At 43.6% G+C, this 15,624-nt stretch overlaps 2 protein-coding genes across 2 annotated transcripts; one reads left to right on the plus strand and one right to left on the minus strand.

Annotated features, from left to right (window-relative positions):
- Positions 1 to 713: 713 nt before the first annotated feature.
- trmt5 (tRNA methyltransferase 5) lies at positions 714 to 2,795 on the minus strand. The gene is made up of 5 exons (XM_079573767.1): positions 2,752 to 2,795; positions 2,083 to 2,645; positions 1,608 to 1,732; positions 901 to 1,540; positions 714 to 828 (listed from the first exon to the last, which is right to left on the minus strand). The coding sequence occupies exons 1-5, from the start codon at positions 2,760 to 2,762 to the stop codon at positions 767 to 769; spliced, it is 1,401 nt and encodes a 466-aa protein (XP_079429893.1). The 5' UTR covers positions 2,763 to 2,795; the 3' UTR covers positions 714 to 766.
- A 70-nt stretch (positions 2,796 to 2,865) lies between these two features.
- On the plus strand, positions 2,866 to 10,696 carry slc38a6 (solute carrier family 38 member 6). The gene is made up of 16 exons (XM_079573768.1): positions 2,866 to 3,086; positions 3,752 to 3,879; positions 3,960 to 4,033; positions 4,199 to 4,251; positions 4,324 to 4,363; positions 6,528 to 6,606; positions 7,308 to 7,393; positions 7,468 to 7,526; positions 7,603 to 7,674; positions 7,908 to 7,964; positions 8,307 to 8,386; positions 8,461 to 8,561; positions 8,633 to 8,757; positions 8,829 to 8,973; positions 9,145 to 9,239; positions 10,534 to 10,696. The coding sequence occupies exons 1-16, from the start codon at positions 3,018 to 3,020 to the stop codon at positions 10,615 to 10,617; spliced, it is 1,347 nt and encodes a 448-aa protein (XP_079429894.1). The 5' UTR covers positions 2,866 to 3,017; the 3' UTR covers positions 10,618 to 10,696.
- The last annotated feature ends 4,928 nt before the right edge of the window (positions 10,697 to 15,624 follow it).

Genomic DNA, 15,624 nt, shown 5'->3' on the forward strand with positions numbered 1-15,624 from the left:
AAAGTTTCTTGTTGAAAGAATTGCTGTCGGTCTTTTAAAAAAATGATGCCAAAATTAAAGAAGCTGCGCCCTGTGATGCAGACGAGAGTGATAACTAGGGCTGAAACAACTAATCGATTAATCGACGACTAATCGATTATTGAAATAGTCGACAACTATTTTAGTAATCGATTAATCGTTTTCTGGTTCACACAGACTCAAATAGAGCAAAAATGATATGAAAATGTAGTATTTTTGATGAAAACCTACTTTGTTTTTATAGCAAGTGTATGTAGTTCACTTTGTACATTGTAAATTTCATGAATATCTGTTTGTGTCTCATCCAATCAGAAGCAGAATTAGCACCAAGAGCTTCCAACAAACATTTACTTTACGTTTACTCCATCAACACGTCCTCAAGCGGATCCACTTTAGCTTTATGTGATAAAAAAATGGAAAAAATTAAAGTTTCCTACACCATTCATAGCCAAGCAACTAGTCGATTAATCGTAAAAATAGTCGATAGATTAATCGATTAGAAAATAATCGTTAGTTGCAGCCCTAGTGATAACATGGTATTTTTATTACATAGTGGTTTGTAACCTTTTTAGTATTTTTTTTATAACACAAAACTATGGCAAAAAAACCTTATTGAACAAATAAATAACAGTCAAGACGTCACCTGGACACTCTTACCTGGAGATTTATTGATCAGATTTGATATTCTCTCAAATGCACAATGTTCAAAGGTAAAAAATGTTAAGCTAAAAAAAAACCTATTGAGTCATCATACTGACTGGGCCGCCTCCTCACATTTCTGTCTCTTTGTGGCTGGTTCTTCTGCAGACTCTGGGTGGAAAAAACAAACACATTTTTATATCCTGCATATCTGGAGATAACAAACCACTCTATCCAGCTCACCTGGAACTGGGGTCTCTCGGTTGTACAGGACCTCTTTGGGAACAGTGAAGGTCACACACATCATGTCTTTGTTGGGAGCCACATTGCGCACAAAATGCACGGAACTGCAGTTTTCCAGGGAGAAGCCAATGATCTTTGAAGCCCTCTGCATCACGTCCCGGGCAGAATCTTCTGCTTTAGAAAAGCCGTAGCAATGAACTGTGGGCAGCTGTGCATCAGAAGGGGGCTCATGAGGCAGCAGCCCTCTGAAAGCATCCAGGAAGTCTATGGCCAGAGCCGGCAGGTTCATCACCACATGTACAGCCGGCTTCTGCGTGAGCAGCGCGGGCAGCTCCTGTTTCACAGGACCCTGGATGAACGCGCGGCCGTCCAGGTTAAATGTCCTCACTCTGCTGTCCACTTTGTTGAGTTTGGTGTTGTGCTGTAGCCATCGGAATGACTCTGGGTTTAGATCGTTGGCCAAAACGTTGGCTCCACAGCGAGCAGCTGGAACAGCAAAAGGTCCAACGCCGGCGAACACATCAAACACAGTGTCTCCTCGTTTCACCTGTTGGACGATCCTTTGGTGCTCTGTGCTCAGGCGAGGGTTCCAGTAAACCCGGGAGAAGTCAAACTCATATGTGACACCATTCTCTTTAACCTGGAGCAATCAGTTCAGTGTCAATTACTGTGTAATTTTCTTTCATATAAATATGAGTCCGACTTACTTTAGCCACCATGTTCTCCTCTCCAGCCAGAAGTTCCATCTTGAAGTTCCTATAGGTAGAGTCTATGATATTTGTTTTGTTGACCACACAGGTCACACCTGGGTTTTTATCCATGATGACCTGACCTTCAGAAGAAACAGAAGTCAAATTCACCGACCAATTCAGCATCATTGTGTCCATAAGAAATGTCTCCGCACATATATAAAAATGTATGTTTGCAATTCTTACAGGCTAACACTACAGTTGTTGCCTCATGTGCGCCAAAGCATTAGACAAGCTTGATACTTGACCACTGGTCCAAAGCATGCGTTACAGTATAAACTAACCTAACCTAAATGTACCTTTACGCTTGCCCTTTTCTGTCGGCCCAGTTTTAGTGAGCTGGAACTAAATGTATGATTTTGAAGAAGAAAGGGGTGGGTAGTGCAGATTTGAAACCCCTGGCCATAATGAATGTTTAACTGTGCTGCCTCACCAATGAGGTTTCTGTAGGGCAACTGGTGGTCGCGCAGGTTCATGTGTGCGATGTGACCCACTCTACTGAAGCCGGAGGTGACGTCCTGTCCCAAGGGCAGCACGGCCTCCAGCACCTCCTCACTCTTCAGGTTGTCGTAGCCCAGAGTCATCTCGTACTGCTGCAGCTCCGGGGGGACAGAGAAGGACCTCAGCGCCTCCTCCTCTGCGTCACTGAAACTGCCAGGAGATGTCACTTTGTGCGGGTCCAGTAGAATCAAACGCCAGTCACTGCTGCCCTCTGTCTCTGGCACCACACGGACCAGGCCTGGCCGCTGGATGATCACATTTCGCAGGCTCTTCACTACTTTATTCAGCACCTTGACAGGCACTCGCAGAGCTGGAACCGTGATGTTCAGTGTGAAAGCCTCTTTCTTCAGAGTTGTCATGCCCCGCACCTCTGGAGGAGGGCTGTACAGCTTGGGCTCTGCTTTGGGATCCATACAGGCGGCGCACGCAGCTGCAGAGAAGAAGCTGCGCTCGTTTCTGTGCGTTTGAGGGGATTTTATGACATTGGCGAACAATCTGAAAAGACAACACCGGACAGTTACAAGGACGGGTCATTTAGGAACCGATCAACAAGAACTCATTGATCTATTTCAGTCATAAAAGTCTGTATTTCAGGGCTCACCTCAACATCATCCGCTCTCCAGCATGCTTACCTCTACGTCATCAAACAGCGACGAGCACGTTTCTGATTGGTCAGAGACTCGCACTCTGATTGGCCATGGCGTTTCCCTGACGTTTCAACTGCGACCAAATAAACAGATGTGTGAAAACAACAACTGCGGGAAAAGTTGACAGGAGATTAGATCCCGTGACAGAAGTATGTGACCACAAGACAGCTGTATTTTACTCATTGTGGAGGAGCCGCGCGGCTGAACTGACAGGTTCAAAATGAGCGACACCGACAGAGGCTCCAGCAGCAACGATGGGGGAAATGAAGACACCCCGTTACTGACAAGTGTAAGTCCTGTCTGTAGTTAAACAAACATTAATACGCCGTGTTGCACGGGTTATTTGAGGTGGGTCTACCATTTCCCCTTTGTTCCTTTTCTATGCAGTTTATTTAATTTTATTTATTTATTTGTGTCAGCAGTTTCATGAACTCCGACTCAGCTCCATTCGAGAAAGTTTCCTTCTGTTGCATAATGACATAACATCTGTATTTAACAAGCAACTTGTTGTTATGAAACTGTCACGTGTCTGCTCAGTACTGGCCAATAATGAGTGGGATATGTTATAGTAACTAGTCTTAGAACAGGTAAATTAGGTTTAAATATAGATTTATAGGTTTCCTGACTGAAGCATTATAGGAATCTTGAGTCAATCCTGGAGTAGTCCACAGGTCAACCCAGGCTTGTCCTGTGATGGGGGCCAGAGTAGGGCTCATTCTGTCCAGGATATTCCCCATTAGAGAGGTCACTAAGTGCGGGCTGCCTCCCTGTGCCTTAGTCTGGGCAGCTGCCCCACTGTCAGCCGCTCAAATCCCTCTCCATCCTCTCTTCATCCAGCTGACATACCACTGTGGTGTATCCATCCGCTGGCCCGCACAGTTGCTCTCTCTGAATGCCTTTTGTTCTCTTGTGGACATGTTGTTTTTATTTGTTCTACTGTTCTGTTATGTGCAGGACATGGGCAGCCGGAGCAGAGGAGCTTCCTTCGCCTCTTCTGTTTTTAACCTGATGAATGCCATCATGGGCAGTGGGATTCTGGGCCTGGCTTATGCAATGGCCAACACAGGCGTTGTTGGATTTTGGTATGAGTGAAGTGTTGAGCTGCTGACAGCTTCCTACATCTATTTTTGACTCTGACTCTCTGACAATTTGTGTTCCACAGTTTACTGTTGGTGTTAGTGTCGGCTCTGGCAGCCTACTCAGTTCACCTTCTACTCAAGCTTTGTGACCAAACAGGTGACACTTGCTGTATCTATTGCGAAACCATCTTTGAATAAAATGATCCGTGTCTGTTAATGAGAAGGACAATGACAGTGACAGTCTTCTTGTGTGTGGCTATGCTCCATTACAATGTTGATGGGCATAAATAAGACCTTTTAGTAAAATGATCTTTCCTCACAGGTATTAATTCCTATGAAGGTCTTGGAGAGCGGGCTCTACAGAAGCCTGGGAAGGTAAGAATCTGTGGTTACACATGACTGATCAGACCCTTGTCCACATGTAATAGACTCTTGTTCAATCTGCAGGTCCTGGTTGGATGTGCTATTCTGATACAAAACATTGGTGGTGAGTTAAACATGAGTTCATGGTTTCCCTTTCAACAGAAAGTGTTTGATTTACCAGAGGAGTCTCTCCTGTAACCTCTGCTCCACCTCACTCCTCTCTACTGTTTTAGCCTTTTCTCACTCCTCTGTTCAATTACTCTTTTGCCCTGACTCACTCTTTTGCCAAGATGAGGTCACACACAGATTTACGTTTGTCTTTTTATTTACTGCATCATTCTACATGGTGACAATATGTGCACTCTCTCCAATCTCACTCCTGCTGTCACCCTTTGTTGCTCCTGAGTCGCTTCCCAGTCCTGTTTCTCTCCTGCTTTGCATCATCATTTGTGCACTGCTCCTGGCATTGGGTTGTGAATGGAAAAGGCTCCTCTGCAGCCTGTTTCGGCCTGCACCTGGGCCCCTAATAACAGAAGGCAATTAGGAATGCTCTGTGTAAACATTCATTTGCACAGCCCAAGGCTGATCAGACCTCAGTTAGCCTGTGGCCCATGGCTCAGGTAGCTCCTTGTCAAGTCAGTGTTCATCTCTGACTGTGTGTACTGCCGTGCTCAGCTGTCACTTTCTACACTGTTGTTGAGATTAAATATTTTCTTCTTTTCTCTTCTCTTAAAGGCATTTTTAAGATGCAATTTGTAAGTATTGTCCTACCAAGAATTTCAGTGACAGCTTTGCTTCCTGTTGCTAACTGCATGCTTCTTTGCCTTTGTGACGGTTGCCTGCTATGAGCAGCTGATTGATGCTGATATTAATTTGTATTTTCCTTTAAAGTTGAAAATCTTAATTTGCTTTAAAAAATATATAGCGACATAAGTCACTGGTAATTTCACAGAAGGGGTGGCCCTCAGTCTGTGTGGGCTGTGGCGTTTGGGAGGAATTCCCCTGGATAAACAAATACAGGATCTAGGGGATTATTGAAAATGCTTATTTAAGGGGCGAATGCGAGTCCTGCCTCAGGGCACTGAGGTCCAGGCTCATAGGGTTAACTCAGGCTTCCTCGATCTAAATCCTTCCACATTATCTGCAGATAGGAGAAACAACAGCACTGCTCAAGCCGGCCTTTGTTCTGTTTTTACAACAAGCACATCTTTTACTCAGCCATTCCTCAATCCACCAACGTCTTTTGTTTTTGTCCGACCAGTGTAACTCTAGAGGTGTGACCCTTCCCAGATTGGTTAACTTGTAGGTGTGGTAGGAGGGGGTGCTGCTTAGTTTGGTGTCATTCATGCTGAAATAGAATCGTCTGAATGGCTACTAACAGGACTGGTTTGAACCAATCTCATTTGTGAAAGAATGCTGATGTATTTTTGTTTTCCATGCAATTTCATACACATTTTCACGTATTTGAAAATGAAGTAGATAAATAAAAATACTCAAATCTGATATATCAGGCTGGCTTCTTAAAACAAATCCATATTAAAACAAGCTACTTTTTTGAGCAACTCAATGATTCAGCTCTGTTAAATAGAGCCGTGAATCCCGTCACTGGTGTGGGGTGACTCTTAGGGGGAGGAGGGGTCCAGGAGTTGCTAATATCCTGTGTAGCTGTGAGGTAGAGTGGTTCAGGAACCTGGATTAGCGTCACAGATCATTATTGTTAGCATTCCTGCCTCACACTTCCCCAACAGCTGGAACATCTGCAGAGCGTCTGCGCACAGGGCTTTGCTGCACATCTGCTCCAGCCCGCTCCGCCCCGCTGCATTAACCGGGAGAGCCGCCACCCTCCTCGCCTGAGCTAAACCTAATTACTCGCAACACTTTAGTGCACTGTCAATGTAATTTGGGCCCTTGCTTGTCAGAAAAGACCATACATAGATATATGTATGATCCAAATTGTCAGACTTCTCAGTTTTTACACGTTATTTATCCAATAGTTTGTATGTGTGCTGTGCATGTTAATGAGGAATAAGGTAGACTTTATTGTCAGTCAGTGGGGAGGTTTGTCTTCACATACATCCACACATACAAATAAAACAAGTGAGACAAAGTCAGCAATAAAAAAGAAAAAAAAAGATAAAACCTTCTACACTTTCTTATTCACAAATGGAGGATGGAAATAAATCAATATTATTTGAAGTAAAACCAAGACAATGTGCAAAGATTGAACAAATGTGTGTCTGGCCTGGTGTTTTTTTGTTTAAAAGTAGTTTTGTTTTTTCTCTCTGCAGCCATGTCATCTTATTTGTTCATTTTGAAGTCAGAGCTTCCTGCAGCCATTAATGGATTCCTAAATACAGAAAACACAGGGTGAGTACTTGCAAAGCTGCAGTTTGTGACATGTATTGTTTGACTAAGTCAGTCCTGGTCCATGAAATACAGTCTGAGCCGCTGACCAGAGCACAGCCCAGTGCTCAGCCTGTGAATTACTAATCAAGCCGCCACCAGCAAAAATTAATCACTTTACTTTCAGCCTGAAGAGTAGAGACTAGTTCAGTCATTACATGTCTGAATTTACAGCTGCTTTAGATTAGTGTTCAGGCCAAATCTCTCACACATGTTCTCCCATCAGACTGATACGGCAGCAGATCAGTTATGCCATTGTAATTGCATCAGTACTGAGCGATCTAAACACTTGTGTTAATGAGAGCTGTTCACAGAGCACTGTACAGGCCTTGTGCTCTTGCTCAGTTGCATCTCGGAGCAGTTTCTAGTTGTGGCTCATTTGTTGCAACAAATCAGTGACTCAGCAGACTGTCAGTTTTCTTGTCATTCAGATGTGGTAAACACGCCTGATATGAGCAGCACAGCTGCCCCGGCGGCAGCAGGTTTAAACCCCCCCCCCCCTAAAGAACGACCAAGAAAAACACTCACGATCACTATTAAATGTATGAGCACATGGAGAATACTACATTTTCAGTCATGATATATCTACAGAAAAGACAAGCAGGACCTTTCTTTACAGTTAGGTCATCTGTGGCCAAGTTTTTATGCATATCTCCATTTTTCAGAACTGCTTGGTATGAAGATGGACGCATTCTTCTCATAATAATTACACTCTGTGTTGTTCTGCCTTTAGCTATTCTGCCCCGAGTCGGTAAGGCAATTGTTTTTGTGTTTGTATCTGACAATAACCGATTTAAAATTTGCATGATGTTTTTCAAACCTCAGGTTTTCTGGGATACACCAGTGGTCTAGCTTTTCTCTTTATGCTGTACTTCACTGTTGTGGTGAGTGTTGATGATCAACACTAAACACTCTTAGTCTGTATACAGTTCTGTTGTGGCTGACTGTTTTGACCTGAAGGTTGTAATGAAGAAGTGGACGGTCCCTTGCCCACTGCCAAACAACATCACCTCTTTATCAGGAGCCTGCCAGGTAAGAGGAGCACAGAAAGCTTCAGCCATGACCTTATACTATTATATCAAACATATTTATGCTATCAAAACGTGTTAGCTCAGCATGTTTAAGTAAGTTTACTAGAAACTCAGCTTCTGTTCAGCCCCGGAAGTAACGCTGACCTTCAGAAGTTTAATACACCCTCTCCCTTCTGTTGTGAAACTGTGCGTCACCTCCTCCCTCTTCTTACCAGCGTCTTTTTGTCCTGTCAGGTATCAAATTCTTCAGACTCCGAGTGCACAGCCAAGCTCTTTGTCCTCTCCAGTAAGGTACGTTGTGAGCGCTGCACATGTGGATCCTGTGATAGTGACATGTTGTGGAAAATCTGTCTGCTGTTCTGTGGTTTTCTGACTCTCGTCGACAAGACCGCTCTTTATGGGAGAAACTGCAGACCCAGAGCTCAGGCGGCCACATGTTTATGACACATCCAGACCACACTGACTGCACTGAGCATGTTACGACCTCATGTTGCTGTTACAGTGTTGAGGCCTTTCAAATGATGCCCTCCATAGCTCCCAATCAATCATTTTCAATCAACATTTTCAAAATCAGATTTCAATATCATAACACCCACATGAATAGAGGGCTATGAACACAGTCTTGTTTTACAGAGCGCCTATGCCATTCCCACTATGGCCTTCTCCTTCCTGTGCCACACTGCTGTCCTGCCCATCTACTGCGAGCTGGACCGGTGAGAGACCAAAGCTACACACTTTGTCTCCTTGTAAAAATCTGTAAAACTAATCCAATATGAACATGTTTCAGGCCCAGTAAAGCGAGGATGCAGAGAGTCACCAACATCGGCATTGGCCTCAGCTTCACTCTCTACCTCATCTCGGCCTTGTTTGGTTACCTCACCTTCTATGGTAGGACATCTTGACACCGGGTGAAAGCTTATGGTGTGAGGTTGTTATAGTGGGCTTCCTTTCTGCTCCAGCGCACGTGGACTCCGAGCTGCTCCAGGGGTATGACGTCTACTTACGGCATGACGTTTTGGTGATGACTGTGCGCCTGGCCATCCTGCTCTCCGTGCTTTTCACTGTGCCACTTATCCACTTTCCCGTAAGCCCCAACATCCAGATTTACCCATAACCTATTTTGTTACCCGTTTCTCTAAAATCAGTGTATTTTAGGCCCGTAAAGCAGCCACCCTCCTTCTGTTCGGAGCACGTCCTTTCTCCTGGTTCATCCACGGCCTGACCACTGTCTCCATTCTGACCGTCGTCTTGATCCTGGCCATCTTTGTCCCGGACATCAGAAACGTCTTTGGAGTCGTCGGTTTGTGCTTTTTTAAACGTGTGATTCATATAGTGGGGGAGGGGGAGGGCAGCGCGTGTCCAGTGTACACGCACCAGACTTGTATCGACCCCAGTTCATTGATTGCAGTGTGTGCTCGTGTATTATTAATGATCACACGCAGTTTATGAGCATTTCCTGTTTCATCTGTAGGCTCGACCACCTCCAGCTGCCTCTTGTTTGTTTTCCCCGGCCTTTTCTACCTCAGGATCAGCGGGCAGCAGTTCAGGTCTTTGGACTATGTCGGGGTAAGAACAATCTCATTCACTCTGGGTCTGCTACAAACATAACAAGCAGCAAGGTACTGCTTATGAGCACTTTACAGGGAGTGCGATGTTTATTTCTAAATTTCAATATGATATTTGAGCTTGTTATGATGGGTTTGAAATGACTCTTTGTAACATTCAACCAGAAAATAGAGCGAAATACAACCATTCATTTACTGACAGTCGTTTTATTGGGGGAAAATACCTTAAAATACAGGCATGAGCCGGCTCATCTTTAGATCCAAGTTTTGATGCTGTTGGTCTAGAACAGGGGTCTCCAACCTTTTTTACCCAACGAGCTACTTTTACACAACATGAACATCGGAGAGCTACCCATGTTCAAAAACACTTGTGAAAAACGCAACTTAGGTGGAGTTCACCCAGAAGAATTACTTGCCAAATGGTATTTCAAAGAAAGTGACTTGAATTTAGTCCTTATACTTTACTATATTGAACAAACTTCACAGATTGTGTTCAGCATGTTCAGAACAAAGAGAAAATGCATCTAAAAGTGTGTGTAGAGATGTAAAAAGTCTTTGGCGAGCTACCTGGAGAGGCTTGGCGAGCTACTGGTTGGAGATCCCTGGTCTAGAAAAAAGTGGAGAAAATGGGGGGAATTACATTTTTTTCTTTTTCATAAAATACATAATCAAAATAAACCCAAAATAAAAAAGGGGGAGGGCGGTAGTGAGAGGGGGGTGGAAAGTGTTTTTTTCTGCCCATGTCGTTAAAGGAAGCTTCTTGTTCCGTCCGTTGTTTCGCCTCAAGTAAATTGCACAAATGTAAAAGAAATTAAACGGAAGGAAAATACATTATTACATACATTATTAATATGTTTGATTGTTCTGTATATTTTTGTATAGGTATCGGCAAAAAAATATCGTTCAGGTATCGGTATCAAAAACCAAGTATCGTTATAGTACTGGTATAAAAAAATATGTAACGGGACCCTGCCCTGGGGAAACCACCAGCTACATTAAGTGCATTAAGTCCTCTTCCAATGGCTTTAATTGAAATTACATTAGGAGTCTGTATACGTTATATAGCTGTGGTGTTATGTTTTGAGTTTTGCCACAGTTTAGTTGATCATGTGACTTAGCGGCGCATAACCCGGACTGTTCTGCAGAGCGGCTTTGAGTGTGAAGCATAAAATGGGTGTAACATTTTGCAAGCAGGCAGTGGCGGCCATCGGGTCATGAAGTTGTGTGATGGTGGAATACTCGCGTGGTGTACAGTATTATTGAACCTGGTGCCGTATCATCTGTTTTTGCTGCAGGCGGCTCTTCTGGTGGTGTTCGGTTTAGCGGTGGGAACCCTCAGCCTGACTGTGATCATCCTGACCTGGGTCCGCAGCTCCTGACGTCGGCTGCGTATCCACCACCGCCACAGAGGGACACGAAGGGAAGAGCTCACCCACAGTAATCGCAATCACTTACCTCAGATTCAATGGTGCTTTTATTCCTCAGGCAGAACTAAAGACCAAATCCGGTTTCAGAGCTTTATATCATTCACAGTTATCATCACATTTTAATATTTTATCAATGACTATAATCAGCACATCTAATTTTTATGGCCATATTTTTTTACTCTATTATGTTTACAATTATTGGTGCTTTTATCCAAGCACATTCCTCTACTCAGATTGTAATTTTTAATAAAAAGGGTAAAACCTCACACTGCGCTGCTTCAAATCTTTTATCTGGACACGCCTCAGTGCCCCCCCCAATACTGCCTTAAGAGTTGTGTTTAGAAGGGGGGGCTCGTGTGGCTTCACTTATAGACGGGCCGTCAGCTCAAAATGTTTTCATACTCCTCTACTCCTACTTTAATGTAGCGTTTTAAAGACATCTAGTGTTTTTAATTTAACGCTCAGGCTTAAACAGATGTACGTCTCCAAATCATGACGAATCTATGGAATTTACCCCAGGTGGACTTTATAAAGCTGAGCAATGGGGCTGAAAACCTTTGCCAATCGGAAATTTTACTTTTTACATGTTTCTTTCCCCCCAGCTGTTGCAAATATGAACGAAAGGAGAATAACAACAACAAATGAAGTAAGTCCACTGTCATTTTAGTCTGCGGTCAAATTTTCATGTGTGCAGTAATATAATAGTTCATTAGTTCATTGTTTTTGGTTGGGGGGGGGGTCCATACTCTTCCACTTAATAATGATGCACTTCCTGGTTGCCGATGCTGCCAGTAAGACAAAATGTTTCCTATTAGAAGTAACCAAATCTTGGGATGTCAATGCCCACAGTACTACAATGACATGGATCCATTCGGGTTATATCTCAATACTACTCCATAACATATGTGCAAGGTCCCCAGCAAACATGTTACATCTTTATACCATTTACTTATCTACTGAATGTGTAAGAGTAAGGTGTCTTCTATGGACCCACTTTCTATTTTTTGGTCCTGTTTGTTTGGGAAATCATTTAAAGGTTGTATTTATAATTTCAGAACCTACTCTATGTATCTATGTAACAATATTCTTATGAAGATTTCCCGGAGCTCTGCCAAAAATAGTGCCTGATCCTCTTCCTCTGCATCCTCCACTCCCCCACGAACTAAACCATGCCCGCTTTCACTGCATCCTTTCTTGCAGACTTTCTCTTGGCCCCAAAGGCAGCACTAACCTCAGCATCCTTCTACCCATGCATTCACAAACTAATTTTGCTCAGAGCTACTGTCCTTAAATCCTTCAACATAGCTTGTCAACAATATAACTTGTTTGTTTTGGTTTTTTTGCCTCTTCATCCCAGAGGCGTCATATGAGTGTTTGAGTACTCAGTGTGCCCCTCACCTTTGGACTCCCCTCTCATCAGTTACTTAGCGCGTCATTCCACCCCCGACAGAAGACGCGATTCATCTTTTATGCTTTTCCTCGCAGTGTCGCCAACAAACAAACTTGGACTTTCTCGTCTTTCATTTCACTCATGCATGTTTGAGTGATTCCCCTTTTATTCATCTTTGTCTTCTGCTGATGTCTTTACACCGGCCTGAACGAGAAGAGGAAATTGTTTTTGTCAGGCGAGAGTACAAGTCAGTCTTTTCCATGTTTTCCCACGAATTTACATTATTTGAAGCTATAACAATGTAAGACGCCAGTGGAAAGGTGCTTAAAAATTCAAGAACTTGCCCAAAAGTGCTTTTTAGTGTGTCAATAATTGCAATCTATCCATCTCAGTCGCTGTATGTTTACACAAGACACACACACACACACACAGGTTATATTAGGTTAGGTTAGAGCAGCCCAACATCTGTTTAGTATTTACCACATTGTCTTGTCAAACAGGCATTCCTCCGAAGGTTGTTCCTTTAAGCTCTAAATGCTGCTGGCATGATGAGGGCTTCCCCTGTCTGTCACGGTGGCCCACTGGGTGAAAGCTGCATTCACTTGACTAAGTTTTTGAAGAAATTGTTTTTATTTCCAAGCTATATCCTCATATATATATATATTTTTTTTTACTACAACTCTAATCTAGAAGAACCTATGTTGCAGCAAATAAAAATAAAACCCTAAAATTTTTCCAAAGGAGTTCTAAACTAGGACTTGAGAAACACTGAACAATGAGGAGATGCTATATGACAGAACAGCATTAACATGAATATCTACTGCACTGTGCTTTATCTGAGAGCAGTACTGTATTGTAAAGCCATCCTCGTTGAAGTCGCCTTGTATCTACATTTATTCCCAGATGTGGCATTGCCGACATCATCATGGCGTGGCTCCTATTCTTAACCAAATGAGCTGCAGCAGAGCAAGGACAAGTGCAGTCTCCATTCGGGCTTGTGGTGCATAGTAAAATACAAACACCCGCCCTTCACGAGCTGATTTACATTTACATTACAGCTCTGGCGGCAGGTGTTCGGAAAGATTGATTTTCCAGTTTACAGCTCTGTGGTAGAACGCAGGAGAGGTGAATGAGAAAAAGACATTATCGGTTTGATCCTGTGAGATAAGGTTATTGTCATTTTATCCATTTCATTGTATTTATTAATACTCAGGCCTGTCTTTCCATTTCCACGTTACTCAAATACAAGCAAAGGGGGGGAGAGATCTGTTTTCAGGGCGAAGGCTTTGAGTAGGGGGGTCTAGCGCTGCCCCGGGCCGGGCCTCGGGCTGAGCTCTTAATGCAGCCCTGACGCCTCCCTGGCTGCAGCAGGGGCCACATCTGGAGCTGATTAAACGGAACAGGCCCGCGACACCGCCCCCCCCCTCACCCCCTCCTCTGCCGACTCCACTGTCCACTCTCACATTCCTCCACCCTCAGGACACACCACACAAATCAACATTTCAACTTTTACAGGCAGGAGCAAAACACCCAGAGTCGTTTTGTTGGCTTGTGTGCTATCGGCCATTCATTAGGCCTCATGCTGGGACTGGGAGACACTGATAATGTTTACATGTTTTGGAAACTGTAGCCATTCAGAGGGGTTGATGCTGTCGGGCACATCTCTTCTGATGCACCTCTGTGATCTAAGAGGTTTGACTTGTGTAGATCCAAAGCAATGACCTGGACAAGACATTAACATTCCATAAAGATTGCTATTGTGCCAGTAATACATTTAGTCCATTTAATGCCAAACTGTCTCTTTGTTTTTTGTTTTCAACCTCTTAACCCCCACCTGAATCCAACCCAAATCTAAAAGCTTCTTGGAAAAAGTGTCAAAATAGCAATAAAAATTAGACAAAAACAAGGAGGAAAATGCAACAAAAAAGCAACAAAATGTGAGAAAACACAACAAAAAAGTGATGAAAAAGTGATGGAAGGGTGACAAAAGATCCACAAAAAAGCCATTAAGATGTGACGAAAATGCAACAAAAAAAGCGATGGAAAAAATATCAAAAGCGTGACAGCAGTGTGAGGAAAAAGCTCCGTATAGATGAGTTTTGTGTAGGTCTGGACTTTCAAATGAGACATTACACTGACCTATAGGGTGTGACCTTATGGATTTGGATAAAGTTGAACTGGAGAAAATACACTCAGTTAATGCGGGGGTTAAGAGGTTAACCATGTAACAAGGTGGTTCCCAATCCAAATGTCAATTTTTGATCCTTTTAGTGCTTGAATTTCCTCCACTACAGAACCTTTTTCAGCAGTTGTTTGTTTTTTAGCTTAATTCAAACTGCTTCACTCCCCACTGTGTGTGTAGATGTTGAGTCCATGCGTGAATCCATATAATAATTGAAAACAACAACATAAATGCTCTTGAAAAGTACTAAATAAATGGGGCCTTCAATGTAAATGTCTGTGTTTCTGGTTGAAAAAGTTGCTCAGCCCGGGGGTCACCGTCCAGGCAGCTTTGCGTCCCGCAGCCCTGACTGCTCGGCACCGCTGCTCTGCTTCATTAGCTGCAGATATAGGGTGTACCCTGGGCTCGGAGCCAGCAGATTGAGCTGTCCAGAGTTATACATGCACATAAAGTGAGCCCAGACCCTGAGTGGAGGTGGAGACTCCCCAGGTGGCTAGAATTAAAGGCAGAGAGCAGAACCCTTCGGCCTAATGCAGTGTGTAGGGAGGGATGGAGGGAAGGGGGTGCACTGGTAGCTCTGGTCATGTTGAAATGATACATCACTTTGAATGTGTGTCCAACAGCACACGAAGGCAGCGTGACAGGAGCAAGTATATCTCCCATCTGTGCGCAAGAGAAGCATGTCTCGAACCAGAGGAGAACAAAGTAGTAAAAAATGTCCAGATTGGCTCCACTAAAATGTACAAGAAGGTAAAGATAAAAGTTGTTTTTTTTGTTTTTTTTACTTGATAAGAATTAAATAGGTTCATCTCTCAATTAAAAAAAAACAAATCAAGTAAGAGAAGAAGAGTGTGTGATGAAAACAAGTAATGAGCAACTGAGCAACATCACTGCAACAACACAGCAAAAGGGGTTCCTGGCGTACAGTTCCTTCAAACGTCCTTATGCAAAGGTCTGCATTTTAAGCAATCAATGTCTATGATTATTACCCAAACTTAGCTAAAACTAGGACTACACAATATCCAAATATCTATGACTGAAACTCCAGGCTCAGCTGTGGATTTATCAGGCAGAACCCAGGCTTGCGCCGCCATCTCTCGGTCACTGACATGTACTGCAATAGCCATAACAACAAAAACAAACCAAAAATGTTCCTCGGTCTTCTCCACTCAAGCGTTGTAGAGCAGAGAGTTTTCTTTCTCGACTTGAGTGGATATCGTGACATCTGGAGCCGTGTCGCTAAAAGCTTGTCTGAGTGTTGGTTGCGTCAGCGTCTCAAACCTTTGCGCGCACGGAGGTCAGCGCTTACAGACGCGCTCCCCGCACCGGGTCCGCTCCGAGCACTTTATTCCCCCACAGCTGGAGCGCGGAGAGATGCGGAGCACCC

The sequence above is a fragment of the Gobius niger genome, assembly GCF_951799975.1.
Source record: "Gobius niger genome assembly, chromosome: 16".
Lineage (NCBI taxonomy): Eukaryota > Metazoa > Chordata > Actinopteri > Gobiiformes > Gobiidae > Gobius > Gobius niger.

What these genes read in the sequence shown, in the direction of transcription:
- trmt5 (XM_079573767.1), bottom strand. An exon ending in GCCCTACAGAAACCTCATTG is followed by an intron (nt 1,733 to 2,082) that starts GTGAGGCAGCAC and finishes TTTCTTCTGAAG; the next exon opens with GTCAGGTCATCATGGATAAA. An exon ending in CCGAGAGACCCCAGTTCCAG is followed by an intron (nt 829 to 900) that starts GTGAGCTGGATA and finishes TTTTCCACCCAG; the next exon opens with AGTCTGCAGAAGAACCAGCC.
- slc38a6 (XM_079573768.1), top strand. Translation starts at nt 3,018, where the DNA reads ATGAGCGACACCGACAGAGGCTCCAGCAGCAACGATGGGGGAAATGAA. An exon ending in ACAGGCGTTGTTGGATTTTG is followed by an intron (nt 3,880 to 3,959) that starts GTATGAGTGAAG and finishes TGTGTTCCACAG; the next exon opens with TTTACTGTTGGTGTTAGTGT. An exon ending in TGCTGTACTTCACTGTTGTG is followed by an intron (nt 7,527 to 7,602) that starts GTGAGTGTTGAT and finishes TTTGACCTGAAG; the next exon opens with GTTGTAATGAAGAAGTGGAC.